The sequence below is a fragment of the Rattus norvegicus genome, chromosome 2 (assembly GCF_021556685.1).
Source record: "Rattus norvegicus strain SHRSP/BbbUtx chromosome 2, alternate assembly SHRSP_T2T, whole genome shotgun sequence".
NCBI classification, from domain to species: domain Eukaryota; kingdom Metazoa; phylum Chordata; class Mammalia; order Rodentia; family Muridae; genus Rattus; species Rattus norvegicus.
This window is the reverse complement of record NC_141535.1, coordinates 43,549,635-43,575,230: the sequence shown is the minus strand read 5'-3', so window position 1 is coordinate 43,575,230 and position 25,596 is coordinate 43,549,635. Positions and strand designations below refer to the sequence as shown.

The 25,596-nt window shown below is 40.0% G+C and overlaps 1 protein-coding gene across 2 annotated transcripts in view; it reads left to right on the top strand.

The window, feature by feature from the left end:
* Positions 1–1,885: 1,885 nt before the first annotated feature.
* Rab3c (RAB3C, member RAS oncogene family) overlaps positions 1,886–25,596 on the top strand; it is a 243,345-nt gene continuing 219,634 nt past the window's right edge. Inside the window, 1 exon segment of one of the 2 annotated variants that reach the window (NM_001433831.1) lies at positions 1,886–2,163. In NM_001433831.1, the coding sequence (NP_001420760.1) occupies positions 2,146–2,163 (18 nt within the window). In that variant the 5' untranslated portion in view covers positions 1,886–2,145. 2 annotated transcript variants of the gene reach the window in all.

Sequence of the window (25,596 nt, the reverse complement as noted above, 5' to 3'; positions counted from 1 at the left end):
CACTTAGTGTCTCTGGGCCTTAAAACTTTCAGGCCTCCCCACACACTAACATGATGAGATGCTCAAGCCACACAATTCTGTTATTCTCCGGCGGTCCCTTTCCTTCTGCTAACTATATTCAGACTCATTTAAAAAAAAGATTTATCTGTTTGTGTGTGTGTGTGTGTGTGTGTGTGTGTGTGTGTGTGTGTATACACGTGCACTTACATGTACATGTGTATTATTTACACAAGAAATAAATGATATATATATTCAAGAAGCATTGATTATTACCACTTGTTTTGTTATTAGCTCTGGTGGTTTGCATGAAAATGGCTGTTGTAGGCTCATATATTTGAGTGATTGGTTCCTTTTCAGTGGAATTGTTTGAGAAGGATTGAAAGGATTAGGTGTTCCCTTGTTGGAGTAGGTGTGGTTTTATTGGAGGAAGCCCATGGCCAGGCAATGCCCCCCAGACCCCTGAAGATCAGGATGTAAAGCTTACAGCTACTGCTCCAACACCATGTCTGTCTGCTTCCTACTCTGATGCTCATGGACTAACCCAATGAAGCTGTACGCAAGCCAACAGTTAAATGCTCTCTTCTCTAAAACTTGCATTGCCATAGTGTTTCTTCCTCACAGCAACAGAGTGGAAACTAAGACAATAATGTACTTTTTCATTACATACATTTATTTATTTATTTATTTATTTATTTATTTATTTATTTATTTATTTATGGTATGACCCAAACCACACGTGGAATTCACAGAATACTTTGCTGGAGTCAGTTCTTTCCATCCATTATGTGGGTCTCAAGGATTGAACTCAGGTCATCAGGCTTGGCAACAGACGCCTTTACACACTGAACCATCTCACTGGCCCTGTCTTTAGCTTTTACGTTGTTAGTTTTCTCTAGGCATCAAATAACTCACCTAACAGATGATGATTTTTAAAAATGATCATTTGAGTTGACGTAAAAACTATTCACCTAAGTGATACCACATACATTTTCACTAATCAAAGATTAGAAGACAGATTTTTGAGGAAATGTGTGTGTGTGGTGTGTGTGTGTGGGGTGTGTGTGTGTGTGTGTGTGTGTATGTGTGTGTGTGTGTTACTATATCAGATATGCATTGCATCTTGTTGCATAAACAAAGTTTAGAGCGAAATTCTGAGGTTTATATCTTGGGAAAAAAGTATTTCGTATAGATCCTTTAAAAGCAGTGTTTCTTGAATTACAGCCAAAGAATTATTTGCATAAGAACTGCTGGGGAAGGTGTTAGAAATGTAGACCCCCCACCCCCAGATCTTTTTCCGGTAGAATATGTGGCATGGGACCTGGGAATATGAAAGGCAATTCTTACTCCCCAGAGATGTTTCCAGCACTTTTAAGTTCCAGAACGTCCTTTTTGCTGAAATGTCTAAGAGGATGAAGTTTAGAGCTGACTTGAATTAACCTTTGCGTGACTGTCTGTGACTATCATGAGGGTTTCATCTTCTACTCTGCTTCTTGTGTCGTAAATCTGACAACATGGAAAGGTGGGGGTCACAGATAGACGAGCTTGAATTCTAAAGGGGAGAAGAGATTTGCCTCAGCGACAGACGACACAAGATACAAGTCCTCCCACACATTAGAAGTTGACAAAAGAACATAAATGCCCAGTTCAGAGACTTGAAGACCATGATATGAACCGTTTCAGGAGGAGAGTGATTGCAATGTAAAGGAAGAGCTGCGCGTTAAAGAAAGGCCCGGCTAACTTAATCGAGGTCTCCCATCTCATTCTGTGAAGGCGCTCCTGGGCTCTGGTGATGAATGTGTTCATTTTGTGTGACTTGCTTTGGGTAAATAACCCAGTGCCCTATCAGCTCTGCAGCCCTCAGGTGGTGTGTGTGCTGGGAGGAGTAGGGGAGGGGCTGCCTGGCGCTGGTGCCCCTGGCACTTCCTAGGAGACTCACAGCCCTTTCTTTGCAGCTGTCACTAGAAGACTTCTGGGTTTCCCTCTGGAAGAAAGCCTCCCATCTAAGCCTGCTGCCCTTCCATCCCTTATTCGCTCTCTGCAAACCGCTCCTCCAAGCCTTTCCATTGTGCTCTGCCTCCAGCATAAGACCTTCACCTCCTTTGTAGTGGGGAGACTTACTTGAGGCTCTCTGAACCTCCGGCTGCAATGGAGCTGTATGGAAAGGTAAACAGAAAGAAGCGCCTGGCGGGCTCCGTCAGAAATCTGGCTTTTGTGGACGTGTGTGTGTGTGTGTGTGTGTGTGTGTGTGTGTGTGTGTGTGTGTGTGTGTGTGTGTGTGTGTTCGGGCTTGCTTGCGTGCCGATCTTGTCAATTCAGTTTTGCGGATGAACCGCTTTTCTTATATGTGTGCCATCGGTCGTATTCCTGCGTGATTGTTGAATAAAACTGTAAAACTACTCCACTTTGGGTACGTATAAACTTTCCGGGCTCAGGAGAGAGGTAAGGTAAAGCCCGTTTTCATTGGAAATTAGAACAAAGTGCTGCGTTTTCTAGCCAGAGATACAGTCTGGCTTCCAAAAGCGATACTGTGAAGAGAAAGACCTTGTTTGGGATGATCTGGTGTTATTTTCGCTAGTGCGCTTTGAGGGAACGGTTAGGCAAGCTGAGAGAGATTAACAACCTGTGTAACTGGAAAGAAGGGAGGTTTCCACCGCCCAGAGCAGCTGGAGGGGCTAGCCCGAGGGAAACAGCCTGGGTATCTGGGAGTTGTAGTTCATAGTTTTCCCATTTGCGCAGTTGCCTCACAAGATTAGACTACAACTCCCAGAAGGTCACGGGGTTCGTGGCCAGAACGCCTGTGCGGAGTCAGGAGCGGACAGCTCCGGTGCTGATGTTGGAGCGGGCTACAGAGCCCCACGCGTGCGGAGCGTTGCAGAGAGCGCTCAGGCTGTGCACGCTTGACCAGGCTCCCGGACCAGAGCTGTCCTAGCAAGAGAGAAAAGGACATTTGCCTACAATGAGACACGAGGCGCCCATGCAGGTGGGTCTACAAAGAAAGAATGGTCTCGGAGAAACTGTGAGGGTTTCTCCAGTCGCTTGGGAGACTTGATGAAAGATAGATAGGGTTGTTCTTGTTCTTCCCGGGCTCCCTAAGGAAACTGAGTGTGGAAAATGAAAACCCGAGCTAACAAAGTGAGGACAGCCCATCTCTTGTTGGCTTTGATGGTCTTGGCTTCCTGGGTTAGTGATAGCGGAGTGAACTGGAGAATTTTCAGTCACATGAATTTACTGAGAGTTCTTCACTGTGACCGGGTAGAGCAAATTCAGCTTGGCTAAAGACATTAAAAAGGAAAAACCAGTGCCAATATCGCTCAAAGCGTCTTAAAAAAAAGACAGAAAGAAAGAGAAAAAGAAAGAAGAAAAGGAAAAGGAAAAAAGACTAGGGTCTAGTGTTAGAGGTAAAGAGCAAAAAACGTTTTCAGTTATCTCAGAGCTATGCCATCCTTGATCTATGTCTACTTAACTGTCTGGATCAGTTAGGAGGACCCAGCATTCCTGTAGTGAGGTGGCCATTCACTGTGCCACCAGATTCCCGGTTATAATCACACCCTTCGGGTTTGCTTTCTTCAGAAATGAAAAGAGCCCCTGATGGAGCCAATCACCCAAGTTATGCTTTTAAGTAAATGTAGGACATTTGCCTACAATGAGACACGAGGCGCCCATGCAGGTGGGTCTACAAAGAAAGAATGGTCTTGGAGAAACTGTGAGGGTTTTTCCAGTCGCTCGGGAGACTTGATGAAAGAGCAGGGTTGTTCATTTTCTTCCCGGGCTCCCTAAGGAAACTGAGTGTGGAAAATGAAAACTCCTTTCTGTGTACAACTGGTTAAGGATAAACAAAAGTCCGTGTTTATTAACCAAGTGAAATGGTCCCATTGCATAACAGAAAGGCGTTTTATGAATGGCATGAGAAGAGAACACTCTATTTGGAATGTGTTGCTTCCCTTCAGAATCCACCTCTGTGGGCAAACTCAGCAACATAAATATTTGACTATACAGTCTCAAACATTTCCTGTGGTTTTCTCATGAATCAAGGACTTTATACTCTGCTTTCACTTACTTTTAATATAATATATATGTATATATGTATATTAATCCATGAGAATCCTAACTGGATGGCTAAATGAAAACACTGTAGAATTTAATTTTTTCTGGAGGATTATATAATGGAAGACCTCAAATTACATTAAGAGTTATTGAAAAATTGATTTGTGCCCGGGAATAGTGGGCCCTTTGTGTGACATCGGATATTTCTGTTTGTGAGTTAGCTTTTTATTACAGACCTTGTGCAAAATGAGTGTGGACAGACAATAAAGACTGCTGCAAGCAAGGTCTATTAGCTTATGATAATTTCCCTTTCTGGAGGTGTTGCTAAGAGCCAACTAGCTGAATTAATAATATTTGATGATAAGTATGTATTAGCAGTTGCCTTTCAAACTGGGCCTCCATACTTCACTGTGCATATTTATGTCAAAATATCATGTTATGACCCCTAAATTTATGGTTTTCCAATATTTTTCATTAAAAAATGAAAAATAATAATGTACATTAGAATTTAAAGTTGATGCTCTGAAATCTTTCTGTCAGATGACAAATAGAATAACCATTGCATATTGACATTGTTTTTCTATGTTGCTTAGACTGTTCAGAAAGATAATTAAATGTAACAGAAATGTATGAAGTTAATACTTTAGGACCAATCTTAAATCATTGTGGGTATGCCCACTAGGTATATATCAGGTATTGTAAAAGCTGTAGTTCGATGAAAAATCTAATGGAAAATTAATGTAAAAAATAGGTGATGTGGAATTAACTTTACAGGTACTTTCCTATTTATGATACATTTTAATTCACTGAATCATATTTTTGGAGTTTAATGTATAACCTCCCCAAAGCTATTGTGATTATGTCAGACTTGTGAAAAGTGTACTTAATCCAAGAACACGTATTCATTTTAATAGATTATTGTTATATGTATTTCTATCATTTTGATATTTTTAAAATTACATAATAATTCAGAGGATAAGTGCAATTTAGGTTTTCTTAAGCAGCAATTACTCTGTCAGGACCCATTTTTCTAAACTAGACTCATTTTCCATGTAATGTTGAAACACAAATACTGGATATTGCCTTTTTCCTTTCAAAGAATAAGCTGTGCCATCATTCTAAACATATGGCCCAAATATTTCTTCACTTACATTTACAAAGGATGAGTCACAAGGCAAGCTTCATTTTATACTTCCCCAGCTCAAGAGGTTTTCTCCTTTTTGGAGTATTTAGTTCAATTGCTGACGTGAAACAAAGTAAGTTTTTAGTTTATTGGATAGCTTCCTAAATATTATGTTTTTTTCTGAAATAAAATTATTCAGAAAACTACACACTGTCCATTATAAAGCATTGGGTGTTCTTATATAGATGGCTTTGTGCTCAGCTCACTGTATTTGGATTTGATCCTTGAATATTTTCTGAAGAACATTTCCCCCCAAGTTGATAGAAAGCAAGGTGATACTTGTTTCTTGGAGGAATTGTATCGACTACTGCAATACTGTGTAACAGTAGCCTTGGCTGCTTGTATTTTCTTTCTAATTAGATAAGGTGAGCACTTGGTAAATATGGTGAGTTGAAAACATTCATAGGGGAGGTGGTCATTTCAGTCTTCTCCTTCAGCACATTAATAACTCCTAGGAGCCAAATGACACAGAGAACAGTAGGCCTCGTGATTGAGTGCAAGACTTTGAGAACAGCTTGAATACAGTAGCCAATCGAAAAACAACCCCAGTCTATTCAGTGCTTGCCTGCGCCAACCACTGTGCTTTGCATCCGGATGCCATTTGTTTGTATGTATAAAACCCTCAAATGCACTATGGATGTGGGCCAAAATATTTATAAACCAGTTGCAAAACTCTGCAATTCACCATTACCAACTTGAAAGTAAGAGTAATAGAGCTTAGGAAGATTAAATAGCATCTCTGATATGAAACAGTTCAAATTCTTCCAGGTCTTCCTTTCTAAAAATCTCTTGTCATTCCTATTATTTTGATTTCTCCCGAAGGGATACATATGTGGTGTAAAGAATGAGGGCACTGTGGAAAAATGCTACTCATTTATTTGGTTGGGAAGAAAGAAAAATATATTGGCCCTATTTTATGTTTATAAAATAAGCTTGTGTAAAACTGAACTAAGTATCCGAGAAGGGCCATTGTGTTATAAGTGTTTTTGCTATCTTCTGTGTAATTTCTTTAGTCTCCTATGGGACTAAAGTGGGATCCATTTGTCGTTCGCCTTTAGCATTTAGCTTAGTTCTAGGTTTCTCTGATAAAAGCACAGCCTTCGTTTTAATAAAGGAACCTCAAATAAAACTGTATGCTGGAGCAATGGGGAAGAACTGGCTAAAGAGAAGCAGAGGTGAGAAAAGAAAGTAGATCTAGAACAAAGATGGCTCTGAAGTGGAAGCAGTAAGGTAGACATTCCGTTCAGGCCTGTTACACCTACACCAAGTGATAGGTAATTTGTGTCTAAGTGTTATCGTTGCATTGACTGTGGAGAGGTGGTGACATTCCGGCAGTTTATTATCCACGAATGCCTCACTATTCTCATCTTCTGCAATGATCCATCTGTTTTGAGCAGCGCACACTTAGTTGCAGACACCAAGATTGGTTGATGATGTTGGGGAGAGAGTTTTCCCTATTTCTTTTCGGCTCGTTGCTTAGTTATCATATTAACAGAAATATGAAATTAAGAGAATTAACTTACACAGCAAACAACCTTTGGTGACACAAGGATGGGTTTCCCTATTTACTCTTTTATGTCCAATAGCTTTCAGATTTATAATGAAGCCACTTCTCAGGCGAAGAGTGAGAAATGCAGTAATCTATGGGTAAAGAAAGAAGTGTTTAGAAGGGAGTTGATAGGATGTCTGTTTAGCAAAATAGTAGCACACTCACTCCTAGAGCTCCCCAAGTGCAGCTTCTTAGCCTGATGTAGAGTACTAGTCATGAGTTTCCTGCAATGGACTAGGCCTTAAAGCCAACAATGAAAAGCAATTGGTTACATCTATAACAGTCACACCATTATTGCATTCACAGGTGTATCTTGCTAGACTCGTCTTGTAGGATTCACAGATTTACGAGATTGATGATGTCTTTCCTTCACCAGTAGCCTGAATAGCATCTTCTAGTATTAGTGGAAGCTAACAAGCAGGGGAAAGCCGACAATCAGGACTAGCTTGGTTCATCTAAGCCCTTATGAAAGTGTGGCATCTTCAGCAACAATTGTCTTAATGACCAACTTCTTATGGATATGGAAGAGCAATGCCAATAGTCTGTATTGTTTTGGGAGTCCCTGGAACTGGCCACATGACCAGTTAGTTGAAGGGATGTGTCGCACACCTTGAGAATGACCAAGATCTCATTATGTAACCCAGAGACACCATGAACTTGAAGTAAACTTGAAGCAATTCTTCCTGAGCTTTCCAATGCTGGGATTGTAGTCCATAGACCTGGCTTTGCTTGTTATTCTTCCTGGATAGCTTCTAGTGTTACTGATGTTTGCTCAGAAAAGCCCACTGCCTTTAACTTTTCTCTTATTTTGTGCTGATTTCGGCTTAAAAAATAAACCCATGTTTCTTATAGTTACATTACTACAAATTTAGCTTTTTAGGATAGAACTAACATCACTGAGTTTGATTATTTCTTTTCTGCTTATAAATATAAGCATTTAAAATGATAAAAAATTCTTTACAGATTGCTGTGAGCTGACTCACAGGTTTCTGAATGTATTGTTTGGTTGCATATCATTTGAAACTCTGCTCATTTCCTTAGAATGTTTTGATAACAGGTTTGTATATTCAGATCTTGCATTAATATTGAAAATTTGTTAAATGTTACTTATCACATAGAGGACATTTTTAAAGTAATGAAATCTTTTGAAAAAATTAAGCCTATTTTTAGATCAGAAGGAGGCATAACATGAGCATTCTGTCCTTTTGTGGGCTGTAGTTGTGAAGGGTGATGTTTAAATGCCAATTCGGTCATCTGTGGTGTCATGAAGATCTTAAATGTCCTCACTGAGTTTACATATACTTACCATATCAATTCCTGAGAAATAGATTTATTTTTTCAATCTTCAAACACAGTAATCTTTCTCTCCTCTTTGGTTTTGGCTTCAGTTTTCATGTATTCCAAACCATTGTTACTAAGTATTTGTAATTGTTTCTTCCTAAAGACTTTCTCTATTCTGTCCTGTGACCCTCTTTATTTCCAGTAGTCCTCCTTCTTACCATATATTGTCAGTGCAGGTTTTGTTGCTTTTAATGTATGTTGATTTATGCATGTGTTTTGATTTCGTTGCTTTCAGCTTTTAGGACTTTTTGCTTACGATATGAATCTTGCGCTTGCGATCAGTGCATAGTTGGGCCTCACATTTGTATCCAGTGTGGAAATTTATTATCTCTGCCTCTTTTTTTTTTTTTTTTTTTTTTTTTTTTTTTTATTAACTTGAGTATTTCTTATATACATTTCGAGTGTTATTCCCTTTCCCGGTTTCCGGGCAAACATCCCCCTCCCCCCTCCCCTTCCTTATGGGTGTTCCCCTCCCAACCCTCCCCCCATTGCCGCCCTCCCCCCAACAGTCTAGTTCACTGGGGGTTCAGTCTTAGCAGGACCCAGGGCTTCCCCTTCCACTGGTGCTCTTACTAGGATATTCATTGCTACCTATGGGGTCAGAGTCCAGGGTCAGTCCATGTATAGTCTTTAGGTAGTGGCTTAGTCCCTGGAAGCTCTGGTTGCTTGGCATTGTTGTACTTTTGGGGTCTCGAGCCCCTTCAAGCTCTTCCAGTTCTTTCTCTGATTCCTTCAATAGGGGACCTATTCTCAGTTCAGTGGTTTGCTGCTGGCATTCGCCTCTGTATTTGCTGTATTCTGGCTGTGTCTCTCAGGAGCGATCTACATCCGGCTCCTGTCGGTCTGCACTTCTTTGCTTCATCCATCTAGTCCAATTGGGTGGCTGTATATGTATGGGCCAAATGTGGGACAGGCTCTGAATGGGTGTTCCTTCAGTCTCTGTTTTAATCTTTGCCTCTCCCTTCCCTGCCAAGGGTATTCTTTTTCCTCATTTAAAGAAGGAGTGAAGCATTCACATTTTGATCATCCGTCTTGAGTTTCGTTTGTTCTAGGGATCTAGGGTAATTCAAGCATTTGGGCTAATAGCCACTTATCAATGAGTGCATACCATGTATGTCTTTCTGTGATTGGGTTAGTTCACTCAGGATGATATTTTCCAGTTCCAACCATTTGCCTACGAATTTCATAAACTCGTTGTTTTTGATAGCTGAGTAGTATTCCATTGTGTAGATGTACCACATTTTCTGTATCCATTCCTCTGTTGAAGGGCATCTGGGTTCTTTCCATTTTCTGGCTATTATAAATAAGGCTGCGATGAACATAGTGGAGCACGTGTCTCTTTTATATGTTGAGGCATCTTTTGGGTATATGCCCAAGAGAGGTATAGCTGGATCCTCAGGCAGTTCAATGTCCAATTTTCTGAGGAACCTCCAGACTGATTTCCAGAATGGTTTTACCAGTCTGCAATCCCACCAACAATGGAGGAGTGTTCCTCTTTCTCCACATCCTCGCCAGCATCTGCTGTCACCTGAGTTTTTGATCTTAGCCATTCTCACTGGTGTGAGGTGAAATCTCAGGGTTGTTTTGATTTGCATTTCCCTTATGACTAAAGATGTTGAACATTTCTTTAGGTGTTTCTCAGCCATTCGGCATTCCTCAGCTGTGAATTCTTTGTTTAGCTCTGAACCCCATTTTTTAATAGGGTTATTTGTTTCCCTGCGGTCTAACTTCTTGAGTTCTTTGTATATTTTGGATATAAGGCCTCTATCTGTTGTAGGGTTGGTAAAGATCTTTTCCCAATCTGTTGGTTGCCGTTTTGTCCTAACCACAGTGTCCTTTGTCTTACAGAAGCTTTGCAGTTTTATGAGATCCCATTTGTCAATTCTTGATCTTAGAGCATAAGCCATTGGTGTTTTGTTCAGGAAATTTTTTCCAGTGCCCATGTGTTCCAGATGCTTCCCTAGTTTTTCTTCTATTAGTTTGAGTGTGTCTGGTTTGATGTGGAGGTCCTTGATCCACTTCGACTTAAGCTTTGTACAGGGTGATAAGCATGGATCGATCTGCATTCTTCTACATGTTGCCCTCCAGTTGAACCAGCACCATTTGCTGAAAATGCTATCTTTTTTCCATTGGATGGTTTTGGCTCCTTTGTCAAAAATCAAGTGACCATAGGTGTGTGGGTTCATTTCTGGGTCTTCAATTCTATTCCATTGGTCTATCTGTCTGTCTCTGTACCAATACCATGCAGTTTTTATCACTATTGCTCTGTAATACTGCTTGAGTTCAGGGATAGTGATTCCCCCTGAAGTCCTTTTATTGTTGAGGATAGCTTTAGCTATCCTGGGTTTTTTGTTATTCCAGATGAATTTGCAAATTGTTCTGTCTAACTCTTTGAAGAATTGGATTGGTATTTTGATGGGGATTGCATTGAATCTGTAGATTGCTTTTGGTAAAATGGCCATTTTTACTATATTAATCCTGCCAATCCATGAGCATGGGAGATCTTTCCATCTTCTGAGGTCTTCTTCAATTTCTTTCTTCAGTGTCTTGAAGTTCTTATTGTACAGATCTTTTACTTGCTTGGTTAAAGTCACACCGAGGTACTTTATATTATTTGGGTCTATTATGAAGGGTGTCGTTTCCCTAATTTCTTTCTCGGCTTGTTTCTCTTTTGTATAGAGGAAGGCAACTGATTTATTTGAGTTAATTTTATACCCAGCCACTTTGCTGAAGTTGTTTATCAGCTTTAGTAGTTCTCTGGTGGAACTTTTGGGATCACTTAAATATACTATCATATCATCTGCAAATAGTGATATTTTGACCTCTTCTTTTCCGATCTGTATCCCTTTGATCTCCTTTTGTTGTCTGATTGCTCTGGCTAGAACTTCAAGAACTATATTGAATAAGTAGGGAGAGAGTGGGCAGCCTTGTCTAGTCCCTGATTTTAGTGGGATTGCTTCAAGTTTCTCTCCATTTAGTTTAATGTTAGCAACTGGTTTGCTGTATATGGCTTTTACTATGTTTAGGTATGGGCCTTGAATTCCTATTCTTTCCAGGACTTTTATCATGAAGGGGTGTTGAATTTTGTCAAATGCTTTCTCAGCATCTAATGAAATGATCATGTGGTTCTGTTCTTTCAGTTTGTTTATATAATGGATCACGTTGATGGTTTTCCGTATATTAAACCATCCCTGCATGCCTGGGATGAAGCCTACTTGATCATGGTGGATGATTGTTTTGATGTGCTCTTGAATTCGGTTTGCCAGAATTTTATTGAGTATTTTTGCGTCGATATTCATAAGGGAAATTGGTCTGAAGTTCTCTTTCTTTGTTGTGTCTTTGTGTGGTTTAGGTATAAGAGTAATTGTAGATTCGTAGAAGGAATTCGGTAGGGCTCCATCTGTTTCAATTTTGTGGAATAGTTTGGATAATATTGGTATGAGGTCTTCTATGAAGGTTTGATAGAATTCTGCACTAAACCCATCTGGACCTGGGCTCTTTTTGGTTGGGAGACCTTTAATGACTGCTTCTATTTCCTTAGGAGTTATGGGGTTGTTTAACTGGTTTATCTGTTCCTGATTTAACTTTGATACCTGGTATCTGTCTAGGAAATTGTCCATTTCCTGAAGATTTTCAAATTTTGTTGAATATAGGTTTTTATAGTAAGATCTGATGATTTTTTGAATTTCCTCTGAATCTGTAGTTATGTCTCCCTTTTCATTTCTGATTTTGTTAATTTGGACGCACTCTCTGTGTCCTCTCGTTAGTCTGGCTAAGGGTTTATCTATCTTGTTGATTTTCTCAAAGAACCAACTTTTGGTCCTGTTGATTCTTTCTATGGTCCTTTTTGTTTCTACTTGGTTGATTTCAGCTCTGAGTTTGATTATTTCCTGCCTTCTACTCCTCCTGGGTGTATTTGCTTCTTTTTGTTCTAGAGCTTTTAGGTGTGCTGTCAAGCTGCTGACATATGCTCTTTCCTGTTTCTTTCTGCAGGCACTCAGCGCTATGAGTTTTCCTCTTAGCACAGCTTTCATTGTGTCCCATAAGTTTGAGTATGTTGTATCTTCATTTTCATTAAATTCTAAAAAGTTTTTAATTTCTTTCTTTATTTCTTCCTTGACCAGGTTATCATTGAGTAGAGCATTGTTCAATTTCCACGTATATGTGGGCATTCTTCCCTTATTGTTATTGAAGACCAGTTTTAGGCCGTGGTGGTCCGATAGCACGCATGGGATTATTTCTATCTTTCTGTACCTGTTGAGGCCCGTTTTTTGACCAATTATATGGTCAATTTTGGAGAAAGTACCATGAGGAGCTGAGAAGAAGGTATATCCTTTTGCTTTAGGATAGAATGTTCTATAAATATCCGTTAAGTCCATTTGGCTCATGACTTCTCTTAGTCTGTCGACATCACTGTTTAATTTCTGTTTCCATGATCTGTCCATTGATGAGAGTGGGGTGTTGAAATCTCCCACTATTATTGTGTGAGGTGCAATGTGTGTTTTGAGCTTTAGTAAGGTTTCTTTTACGTATGTAGGTGCCCTTGTATTTGGGGCATAGATATTTAGGATTGAGAGTTCATCTTGGTGGATTTTTCCTTTGATGAATATGAAGTGTCCTTCCTTATCTTTTTTGATGACTTTTAGTTGGAAATTGATTTTATTTGATATTAGAATGGCTACTCCAGCTTGCTTCTTCTGACCATTTGCTTGGAAAGTTGTTTTCCAGCCTTTCACTCTGAGGTAGTGTCTGTCTTTGTCTCTGAGGTGTGTTTCCTGTAGGCAGCAGAATGCAGGGTCCTCGTTGCGTATCCAGTTTGTTAATCTATGTCTTTTTATTGGGGAGTTGAGGCCATTGATATTGAGAGATATTAAGGAATAGTGATTATTGTTTCCCTTTATATTCATATTTGGATGTGAGGTTATGTTTGTGTGCTTTCATTCTCTTTGTTTTGTTGCCAAGACGATTAGTTTCTTGCTTCTTCTAGGGTATAGCTTGCCTCCTTATGTTGGGCTTTACCATTTATTATCCTTTGTAGTGCTGGATTTGTAGAAAGATATTGTGTAAATTTGGTTTTGTCATGGAATATCTTGGTTTCTCCATCAATGTTAATTGAGAGTTTTGCTGGATACAGTAACCTGGGCTGGCATTTGTGTTCTCTTAGGGTCTGTATGACATCAGTCCAGGATCTTCTGGCCTTCATAGTTTCTGGCGAGAAGTCTGGTGTGATTCTGATAGGTCTCCCTTTATATGTTACTTGACCTTTTTCCCTTACTGCTTTTAATATTCTTTCTTTATTTTGTGCGTTTGGTGTTTTGACAATTATGTGACGGGAGGTGTTTCTTTTCTGGTCCAATCTATTTGGAGTTCTGTAGGCTTCTTGTATGCCTATGGGTATCTCTTTTTTTAGGTTAGGGAAGTTTTCTTCTATGATTTTGTTGAAGATATTTACTGGTCCTTTGAGCTGGGAGTCTTCACTCTCTTCTATACCTATTATCCTTAGGTTTGATCTTCTCATTGAGTCCTGGATTTCCTGTATGTTTTGGACCAGTAGCTTTTTCCGCTTTACATTATCTTTGACAGTTGAGTCAATGATTTCTATGGAATCTTCTGCTCCTGAGATTCTCTCTTCCATCTCTTGTATTCTGTTGGTGAAGCTTGTATCTACAGCTCCTTGTCTCTTCTTTTGGTTTTCTATATCCAGGGTTGTTTCCATGTGTTCTTTCTTGATTGCTTCTATTTCCATTTTTAATTCCTTCATCTGTTTGATTGTGTTTTCCTGGAATTCTTTCAGGGATTTTTGCCATTCCTCTCTGTAGGCCTCTACTTGTTTATTAATGATTTCCTGTGTTTCCCTAAGTGTGTTCATGTCTTTCTTGAAGTCCTCCAGCATCATGATCAAATATGATTTTGAAACTAGATCTTGCTTTTCTGGTGTGTTTGGATATTCCATGTTTGTTTTGGCGGGAGAATTGGGCTCCGATGATGGCATGCAGTCTTGGTTTCTGTTGCTTGGGTTCCTGCGCTTGCCTCTCGCCATCAGATTATCTCTAGTGTTACTTTGTTCTGCTATTTCTGACAGTGGCTAGACTGACCTATAAGCCTGTGTGTCAGGAGTGCTGTAGACCTGTTTTCCTCTCTTTCAGTCAGTTATGGGGACAGTGTGTTCTGCTTTCCGGCGTGTAGTTTTTCCTCTCTACAGGTCTTCAGCTGTTCCTGTGGGCCTGTGTCTTGAGTTCACCAGGCAGCTTTCTTGCAGCAGAAAATTTGGTCTTACCTGTGGTCCCGAAGCTCAGGTTCGCTCGTGGGGTGCTGCCCAGGGGCTCTCTGCAGCGGCAGCAACCAGGAAGACCTGTGCCGCCCCTTCCGGGAGCTTCAGTGCACCAGGGTTCCAGATGGTCTTTGGCTTTTCCCTCTGGCGTCCGAGATGTGTGTGCAGGGAGCAGTCTCTTCTGGTTTCCCAGGCTTGTCTGCCTCTCTGAAGGTTTAGCTCTCCCTCCCACGGGATTTGGGTGCAGAGAACTGTTTATCCGGTCTGTTTCTTTCAGGTTCCGGCGGTGTCTCAGGCGCAGAAGTCCTGCCGCTCCTGGGCCCTCCCCCACGGGAGCCCAGAGGCCTTATACAGTTTCCTCTTGGGCCAGGGATGTGGGCAGGGGTGAGCAGTGTTGGTGGTCTCTTCCGCTCTGCAGCCTCAGGAGTGCCCACCTGACCAGGCAGTTGGGTCTCTCTCTCACCAGGTCTGGGAGCAGAGAGCTGCTGCGGGCCGGGATCCGCGGGTGTGGGACTTCCGGTAAACACAGACCGTGCCTCCTAGAGAAATTCTGCTTCCGTGTCCCAAGCTCACCAGGCAGCTTTCTTGCAGCAGAAAATTTGGTCTTACCTGTGGTCCCGAGGCTCAGGTTCGCTCGTGGGGTGCTGCCCAGGGGCTCTCTGTAGCGGCAGCAACCAGGGAGACCTGTGCCGCCCCTTCCGGGAGCTTCAGTGCACCAGGGTTCCAGATGGTCTTTGGCTTTTTCCTCTGGCGTCCGAGATGTGTGTGCAGGGAGCAGTCTCTTCTGGTTTCCCAGGCTTGTCTGCCTCTCTGAAGGTTTAGCTCTCCCTCCCACGGGATTTGGGTGCAGAGAACTGTTTATCCGGTCTGTTTCTTTCAGGTTCCGGTGGTGTCTCAGGCGCAGAAGTCCTGCCGCTCCTGGGCTATCTCTGCCTCTTATTGTCATTTCGATCCACTTTATGTATTGTGATGATTGATGTTGTTGGGCTCAAACCAGTCATTTTGCTCTTGCTGTTTACTTACTTTTTATTTCTCAGCGGTAGCTTTCCTATGTTCTTCTTGCTTAAATATTCTTAGATATTTCAATTCTTTGGATGTTATTTATAACGCATTCGCTTACATTTTTTAGTCTTTATTAAAGGACTACATAAACAACCTGCCTAGACTTCATATTATAATACTCTATATACTGTATATTGAATTTGCTATGATATAATTTCGTATCTATTTTACTTGTACTTATTATCATTTTAGTTTTAAACATAATGTGTAGGTTTTCATTAATAGCACACACACACCACCACCACCACCACCACCATCACTACCAAATTCCTGCTACCTATTTACCATGTTTAGTAACTTACTATTGATTCGACCTTCTAGATGGTAGAAGCTCATTTTTGTCATTTTCTTTCAGCTTTCTTTAGCCTTACCTCTCCCAGGCTTTGTTTCTTTTCTTTTTCCTTTCCTTTCCTTTCCTTTCCTTTCCTTTCCTTTCCTTTCCTTTCCTTTCCTTCCCTTCCCTTCCCTTCCTTTCCCTTCTCCTTCCTTCCTCTCTCTCTCTCTCTCCTTCTCTCTCTCTTTCTTTCTTTTTTCTTTCTTTCTTTCCTTCTTTCTTTCTTTCTTTCCTTCTTTCCTTCTTTCTTTCTTTCTTTCTTTTTTCTTCCTTTCCTTCTTTCTTTCTTTCTTAATGCCTCTGAGACTTTGTGTTTATGCTTTTGCTTCCAGTGCTGAATTCCAGCGTGCTATTTCTTTGTCTACTGGCTCATATTGTAGAATCATCTGCTCTTCATATTATGGTACCTTAGTTTATATATATATCATTTTTGTTTGTTTTAAATATATTTCTATTTATGTTGAATATCCATAGTTTTCCTTTGTAGTTTGTCAAGTTGGAGGGCAGAAATGACCTTCTCCCACATGAACACTTATACATTCCAACAAATTAGAAGCTATTTAGTCATTACATCATCAACTATATTCCCATACCATTGTTCAACACCTTTTCCTTTAAGGTTTCAGTTATGTGGAAGTTAGAGTTCTGATACTGGCCCAGCAGCTACAGGCATTCTGCTTATTTTTATTTTCACTTTTTCTTGGTTATACTATATGATTTCTAGTGATTCACCTTCAAGTTTAGTGACGTTTCTGTGATGTGTAGTGCTTTGTTAATTCATATCCAGGGGTTATTCATTTTAGTCATTGTACTGTTCCGTCTAGGCTCACAATTAGTTCCATTTAAACTAGAAACATGTTATATTACAAACTAAAGATAAATAAGCATTCTTGGGTTGAGAGCTTAGAGTATCTGAAGAGTTTAATAGGACTCATTTGCAGTATTGTTCAGAAAACCCAGGAAATAATGTGATGATTTGAGCTTCTTACAGATACAGAAATTAAACCATAGCCCTACCACTTTGATTATATTTCATGAATTTTGAGTGAATAATAATGTTTGCATTTTAATATTACTATTTAGCTATTTCTCTATTGATTCATATTTCTCCGATGCTGTATTTGTTACTCCTTAAAATAGAAATTGTGGGCTTCAAGGTTTTTATAAAATTTGAGCAAGGTATATAATTACAAAACAAAATCAAAATATAACATTTTTGCTAATTTATATTTTCTTTTATAGCTTCATTTCTATAGACAAAAAAATCTTTGTGCAATGTTGATATTTGCAGTTTGAAGTGTCATGTCAATTTTAATGAGGTCATGAAACACACACACACATACACACACACACAGAGAGAGAGAGAGAGAGAGAGAGAGAGAGAGAGAGAGAGAGAGAGAAGAGAAATCATAGAGGTGAATGACCATGTGTCCAGGCCTCTAGTAAATGCTGGCAGAGTCTAAGTCAGATTGGGTATAGTAATACGATTTTTTAAAAAAAAATCTTTTGAATGTACTTGGCTTTGGCTTCATGAGGGAAGTCTAGAACCATGACATTTAACTTTCATACCCTTAGCTTTTCTTATCTCAAAAAAAAATCATAATGTAACCTAAAATGGACTGGGAGCCTCTTATCTGTTTTCTGCTATTAGGTTAAGTGTAGTCCAACAAAGATGCTGTGTGACTTGTCATCTACTTGGTGGCCTTGATGCATATCTGATCTTATCAGATTATAAGATTCAACCTAAGAATCTTATAAGCTAATGCAGATAGTTAATTTCTGTCCCAGTGGCCATAGTCGGATGACCCTTCGTGAGGTTAATGAAAAGATATTTTAAGTACCAGTTGGCAAATAATGATTCTCATATCATCCTTATATATGATATTAGAATTAAAATACTGATATTTGTTGTAAGTTTGATCCAGAGAATACCTGTCTGGGTGAGACAACTGATTAAAAAAATGGTAGAGGCACAGGTGGGCAGGTGAGCATGCATGTATAAATGTGTACGAGAAGGTGTAGACTCATTGTTTATAGACACAGACTCGTGTCTTTTAGATAAGAAGCAAGGATGTCTTCTCCAGTCTGGAACACTGCCATCTGAAAATGCAAGTATATTGACTGTTGACTCCTCCAGGATGGTCTGGATAGTTCTGTGTCTTAGAAACGCATGGGACCTGATGGACATCCAACACAAGTGCTGCCTTGATGAGTGGAATAAGGAGAGGTGACCAGAACCAGAGGAATAGGCGCTCGCTCTCCCAAGGTTCACTCAAATGTTTTAAAGTATTCAGAATGTGAAATGCCTTAAAGATGCTTACAGACGAAAGTTTGTTGGGAAAAACAATATGTCAGAAATAAAAGTCAGGCTCACTTCCTCCAGCAAAAAGGTTTAACAGAGGTTTTCCTTATATTGCACAGTGCTGGACCATATCTGTTCTGTTTTGCTTCTTATACTTTAAAGAAGACATAGTCTTATAAGAAATATTTGCTATTTTGCCATCTCAAGTTGGACACAGGGTATCGGCTTTCAGGGCTTTCTAATAAAAGTGAGGTAAGATAGTACAGTGCTATTTTTTAAAAGGCTCTTGTTAAAAAGCTTTGGCTACCTCCAACCAAGCTCAGTGGAGCTCTTGCATATGCTCTGAGAACGCAATAAGTGATTCTTACAGGGTTGCCCCCTCCTATTCTGATAGGGCTTACAGTGACACAGAAGGTTCTGACTATTACAGAGCATAGATAATTGAACGAGATGCCATTTCCCAGAATCAGCTTGACTAGATAGGCTTGGCACTGTAGGGTGCTGAGCATTCTCTGACAAAGTCAATGTTAAAACAGTGGAATGTCACTGTCACTGGAAGGGGTAACTGGTCAAGACAGGAGCTGGTACGGCGCTGTAGAATCATATTTCTGTAGTCCTAGGGAGTTTAGATTAAATATCAATTTACTCACTCTCCTTTTGTGCAGATGCCCGAGAACTTGACCACGTGATCCTGCCCTGGCCTCTGTATGAAGGCTTTTGCAAATGGCTTGCACATCAGATTAATCAAAAGAACCATGCTGGGGGTCTTAGAGATGACTGCTTTCTTAACCCCACCCTGAATATCTTAATTCTTAAGTTAGGGTTCATTTATACACATCTATTAATCTTAAATCTAGTGTCGACTATAAAGGTTTGAATTTATTTCCCAGGATAAAAATGTATCAAACAAAATAAACATGTATTTGAAAACACAGCATTAAATAATGCTGCCAAGGGATGATAGGAAGACCATCCATATCTACAAAAATTTTTTTCATGTTTCCTTTACATTTTGCTGCTGAAAAAGCATTTTCACTTTTGACACCTTTGTAGAAAATGTAAATATTGAGATTCCTTGAGGAGTTTCTCGTTTTTAAACTTTATATTCCTCTGTCAAAGCTGCATATGAGGAAAATGGTTCCTTGGAGTTTGGAATCACAACATCTCTTTTGCTCCATGCACAATCGAAATGACTGGTTATATATGCCGAGCTTCGTGGTGTTTTCACCAAAGCAAAACAAAACAAAACAAAACAAAAATCAACAAACTAACCAAACAAATAATCAAAACAAACAAGCAAAAAACAAATAAAAAAGCCCAACCCTGCTGCATGCCACAAAACCCTTGGCTTATAGGTAACCATTGGTCATTAAGGTAATTGTTCATATAGGTAACCATTGGTCATAATGAACCATGGTCATGAAGGCCATACCACAACACAATATTGTCAAAATACATATTACATAGAAAGTATATTTCAAGTTTTGAGTTGTGCCCTATTCCTGGACTAGTAACATCAATATGAGGCGTGATGCCCTATGACACTGGTCAACAGTACCCCTACTCCCTTTTGGCCACATAAATCTGAAAGTAGACAGCTGATGTGTAAAATACTGTGCTCACTGTGTAGGTTTGGTATATTACATGTAATTTCAACCTAACTATAGTTTAAACTTATGATGTGTTTATCAGTATACACCCTACTGTAAGTTGGAGGGCACATCCTCATTTGTACATCATACCTTGCATGCATGATATATGCCTTTCTTTAAAAAAAGGACTCAATGTTCCTTTTCAGAAGTTTACTTACCTCTTCCATTATCCTTTGTCTTTTAAATTTCAGATTTGATTGGGTAAGGATAAAATGAACTAACTGATCCTGTAATGTTGCTAACCCTTAATGGACACATTTGGTCCAGGCAGAGAGGGCTCAGCACTCAGGCTGAGAAGTTGAGTTATCTTATGAAATATGGTTGCTTTCACTTGGCCTTCCTTTCCACATCTTAATTTCATCTTCAAAATTGGAACGATAATTTCTGCTACTGCGAGGTAGCTTGGACGCCATTCTTGTCTTTACACCACAACAACCAAGTTGACTAGACTTGCATTAGTCAGGGTTCTCTTAAGAAACAGAACCGATTGAATAAATGAATGAATGAATATATGTACATTCACATACATATGTATACACATGCATATATGCATGGTATTTATTAGAGTGGCTTACAGGTTGTCCAACAATGGCTATATACCAAAGGGAAATCCAAGAATCTAGTAGTTGCCCAGTCTACAAGGCTGGGTGTCTCAGCTGGTCTTTTGTATATACTGGGATCCCAAAGAATAGGCTCTAATGCCAGTGAAGCAATGGGCTTGTCATCAAGGCCAAGAGCAGGAAGACAAAGAACAAATGCTTCCTTCTCCATTGTCCTTTATATAGGCTGCCACGAGAAGGTGTGGCCCAGATTAAAGGTTTCTCTTCTGTCCTCAAAGAATAGGGATTTAAGGTGGATCTTCCTACCTCAAATGACTCAGTTAACAAAAACCCCTCATAGGTGTGCCCAGAATCTTGGGTATTTGATTAATTCCAGGGGTTAGTCAAGTTGACATCCAAAAATAAGCATAAGAATACTAAAAATGAAAAATCTCTCTGTTCCATTAAAGAATTTCAGCAAACAGGGCCATCTGCTGTCTGAGGGAGAAGATAGACAGTTGGACACAGAGAATCACACCTTCACAAAATGAAAACTGTCACACAAAACATTATGTAGATGATAGTTGAGGGGAGGATCAAAACTACATCTAATAAACTGCTACATGATCAGTGCCAACATGTCCAAGAGCCAAATGCCAAAGGGTTCCCATGTTAACCAGCTACAGTTGTGTAAACCCGACCTTAGAGTAAAGATCAGAGAAGAACATTCTCATGGTTCCAGCATAGGAGAGGAAATAGTAACTCTAAACTATACCAGTCTGCCTATAGAGTGGGAATGTTAATGATGAAACCTTTTGGGCATGGTGACGGGATTAGGTGTGCACATGTGTATAGGGCCATCCTTCCAGGTGATGCTGTTCTGAGCTGTGTGTTCTGTACATGGGCTGTCAGTATCTGCTCAAGAACTTATGAATAAGTAGAGAAAGGTGAGGGCTTAAAGACAACCGTGAAAGAAGAACATAGGGATCCCTTAACATGAGTGGAGAGTTGAGTCCTGGAAATGTTATGTAAGTTGGCAAGGTATCCCAAGAATCCTGTGGGAAATACATTCTCTGCTTAAGTAAAGAGACAATGATTTCCAAATGTTGCCACCATTTCCCTAGGCTCTTTGCTTCAGAACCAGGGTAGGAGTTTTGTCTTGGCAACTTCCTATATCCTGAAAAACACCCTCTCAGCTCCATGCTGAGGTGTAAGCTTAGCATGGGTAGTGTCTTGCCACTTTTCAGCTAGATCCCAGGAGAGCAAACAGTAGAAATCCCATGGATAAAGCACCAGCCAGAGACTTCAAAGCATCAAAAGTCTAACAGGTTTTCAGAGACAGGCTGGGAAACAGGTACATTTGTGCACATATGAGGGCTTTCACTATGAGGCACAGCACAGGATCCAATGACACACCTTTAGTAATCTGTTAATAGTCTTGACTTTGTTTTTAAAATGTTTAATTAATCATTTTACTCATTTACATTTCAAAGGATAGCCCCCTTTCCGGTTACACTCCCACCAATCCCCCTATCCCATTCTCTTTCCCCCCTTCCCCTTTGCCTCTATGAGTAGTCATTTACCCACTCCTGTCTTCAGACTTTTCCTTGTAGTTACCTGGAACAATAACATCATAAGGTTACTAATATTAATTTTTTAGTGATAATGATTATGATATAAAAACTACTCTGTTTCTGAACTTTTAGCATACAGGTTTCATCCTCAAATTTACCTTTCTAATTTCAAAGGTAAATTTAAAATAAAATGTACCATTCATCCCTCTTCTCACATACCACCAGGCCATTATCAATAGTGGGAGGTAGACAATACTCATCAGATCCATACAATGTCTTAGGACAGTTTAGATGTTTGTTGTTGTAATAATATGAAAATAAAAAAGAGTATGGTTGTCTTTTACCCCACTAGGTCTGCACCTCGGTGCCCCAAGATATCTGCTAGATATCTTGGCGGAAACACATCCCAGCCGCACACTTTCTTACACTCAAACCCTCACATAAAAGAACACACAACACAATAATCTTTGACCCAATTGGTAAGATATAATTACCCACTTAAACATACAATCCATCCCTTGAGAACATTAATAACAACCTGTAAATACACAGAGCAGAATCTTAACATCACCTGCCATCTTGTCCTGCCATGGCTTCTCTCCCCTCTCTTCCTCTCCTCTCTCCTCCTCTCTCTTCTCTTCCTTCAAACTTCTGTCCTGCCCATCCTTCCTTATCCTCCAATGACAGGCTTCCTTCTATCCTGTACCTGCCCCTCACCTGTACTTTACAAATTCAATGGGGAAAAGGTTCTGATCAAGTCACCTGATTCCTGAGTATGTGACAGGGCAGCTGTCCTTGGGGCAGTGGAATTAACATCAAAATACAGATAACTTCAGGCAAACCACAACAGATGCTCAACTATATAAGCAAATCTTTGAAAGTAATTTGTTTTAAGATATCAAATTTCAAAACTTTTTACCTAGGCTGTGTGTCTTTGTGAGGATGAGAAGTAATTTGTTTGGTCTCTCTCTAGTCAGTAGGAATTGTGGGGAAACCAAACTGAGATTTATAGTAGCGCTTCAGTTTAGTAAATGGTCTATTCTTTATCAAACCATAGGACCTTAGGGGGATGGTGTAGTGTCTTCTTGAAGGCATTACTTCTTTTTTTTTTCTTTTTTCTTTTTTTCAGAGCTGGGGACCGAACCCAGGGCCTTGGGCTTGGTAGGCAAGCACTCTACCACTGAGCTAAATCCCCAACCGAAGGCATTACTTCTTAAGAGTTCAAGATGTGCATCAAACATTCTGAGGTCCATAGTGATGAATGGTGATGGTCTCACCCATAAGTTTGTGTATTCAGTAGTTGAAGAGTTCATAATTCTTTGTGTACAAACTGATTCATGTTTTGATTATGGTCTTACTAAACCATGTCAGTGATAGAATTTAAATATAACTTAATCTGAAAGGGATAACGTGTGTTGAGTGAAATGACATAAAATTATCAGATAGTAATTGAAATAAAGAAAATTGGATACATTAAATGTAAAGGTTAATTAATAACTGTAAATTACCAAGTACAGTGGGAATAGATAGACTACTGATCATAGTAGTTAACAACATAACAGAAAAGAGTGCGGTGCACTTCACGAGACTTTGCTGAAATGTTGGATAGGATGTAATACTCTCGTTGTTCTGTGAACTGACCAAATGAATATTGGGAACATTCGGCTGATCCCGGGATATGCACGAGGGAGCCAAACAATCTGCAGAAAAGTCAGTTTTAATCAAGCAGGATGTGTGGGAGTTTTCAGGCCTGTCCTGGAGTAGGAAGAGGGCAAAGGGAGCTGAAATTATCAAGCACTGCCTTAGTTAGGGTTTCCATCACTGTGAAGAGACACCATGACCAAGGCGACTCTTATAAGGTCAACATCTAATTGGGGCTGGCTTACAGGTTCAGATAATCTATTATCAGTCTATTATCATCAGTGCAGAAAGTATGGCAACACCCAGGCAGGCATGGTCCAGGAGGAGCTGAGATCTACATCTTCATCTGAAGGCTGCTCGGAGAAGATTGACTCCCAGGCACCCAGGAGGAGGGTCTCAAAGCCCACCCCCAGAGTGACCAACAAGGACACAGCTCCAACAAGACCACACCTACTTCAACAAGGCCTTGCCCCTTTACCGTGCTATGCCCTGGGTCAAGCATATTCAAACCACCACAAGTAGGAAAAAGAAAAACACCTAGAATGAGTGCTCATTTGTTTTTAAGGTGCCTCAGATTCTCTCAGGTGCAAAAGCGACTGACTCCTGATTCATAAGGCATCATCTAAAAACCCCCAGGCAGAGGCTACGGGGAAGTGTGCTTCAACTCAAAACAAGGAAGAACTCCACAGTGTGAGGAGCTGTTTTGCAGTACAGTGGATTATAGCAGTGGGCCTACTGTGTGCACTGTGTGGCTAGGATATTGACTGGAGACATAAAGAGAGCACAGAAGGGTCTCATGGCATTGGTGGTACACAGCCCTGTGCTGAAGGGCCTTGTAATCCTGTGATTCTTTCTTGCTTTTAAACTTGAAAATCGATGTGTTTGAGACATTAATAACTTATGTTTTATGAAAACTGACTTGCTGTCTAATAGACAACTTCCTGCCTATCCCTGTTTTCAAGTTTCAGTTCCATTCTCCCATAAATTTTCTAGAACATCTACACAGCTTAGTATTTAGAAATGTCATTAAATTCACATAGCGATTGTGGCTAAGCCCCAGTGACATTCAAATGCAGCTGTAGACTGAGCAAATGAATGTTTATTCTTGGCAAGATTAAAGATGTCTCTTTCTCATCTTTTGAACCAGGATTTATTTCATTAGTTTGAAATTTTACAAAACATACATATGTTCATGTGTTTGCTGCAGATACACTTGTGATTTTGTACGCTTTACTGAAGATATGAAGCAAGAAACAGTAAGGAGAGAGAGAGAGAGAGAGAGAGAGAGAGAGAGGAGAGAGATATCTTTAAAGTAAATGGAATTGGAAATTTTTTTCTAATTAATTCATCACTTGGAAGTTGAGGCAGGAGATCAATCCCTTGAAGCCAGGGGTTTGAGGCCAGTCTGGGTAACATACCAGTTTATCTTTTTTTTTTTAAACAAAAAGAAAAATTAAAGAAACAAAGGAAGAAAAATAAAGGAAAGGAAGAAAGGAAGAAATGGGAAAGGAGAAAGGAAGAGTAAAGAAACATTCCCAAATCTCTGCCATCAGTAGAATCCCTCTAGAGCTGCAAAGTCCCCCAGGGCCACTGTGTTCATATTGAATACCATTCCATCCTGTGGTTCACTTTCAACACTGATCCATTAGCTCTTGAACTTATAGCTGGTGCTTCCCAGATAAATCTTATGTCCCCAACTAAATCCTCACAATTACATTTAAATCTCTCTCTATTCATGATGCCTATATTGCTTCAGTTTCTAGAATCAATATAGTTTATTTATAGTGGTCGCTTGCACCATGTATTCTTTTAAGACATTCGGAGGAACACAGTACCTTGTTGGCATGCCTCCTTACTGCTCTAGTCTGAAGAATGCGGTAGACTAATAGGCCACGTGGTTCTGTGAAATTCAAACTCTCTTTTCTGACTGTGGCTTCGCTGAATATCCTGAACCCTTATCCAGTATTTAAGCTGGTTCATGACTTCAAAGGACCTTGTTAATGAAGGGCACTTACAGACTTGCTGGAATAGCATCTCATGAGGTTCAGTAATTGGTGAACGGTCTTTATTTGTAGGAATGGCAGTAGCAAAAGTAAAAATACAA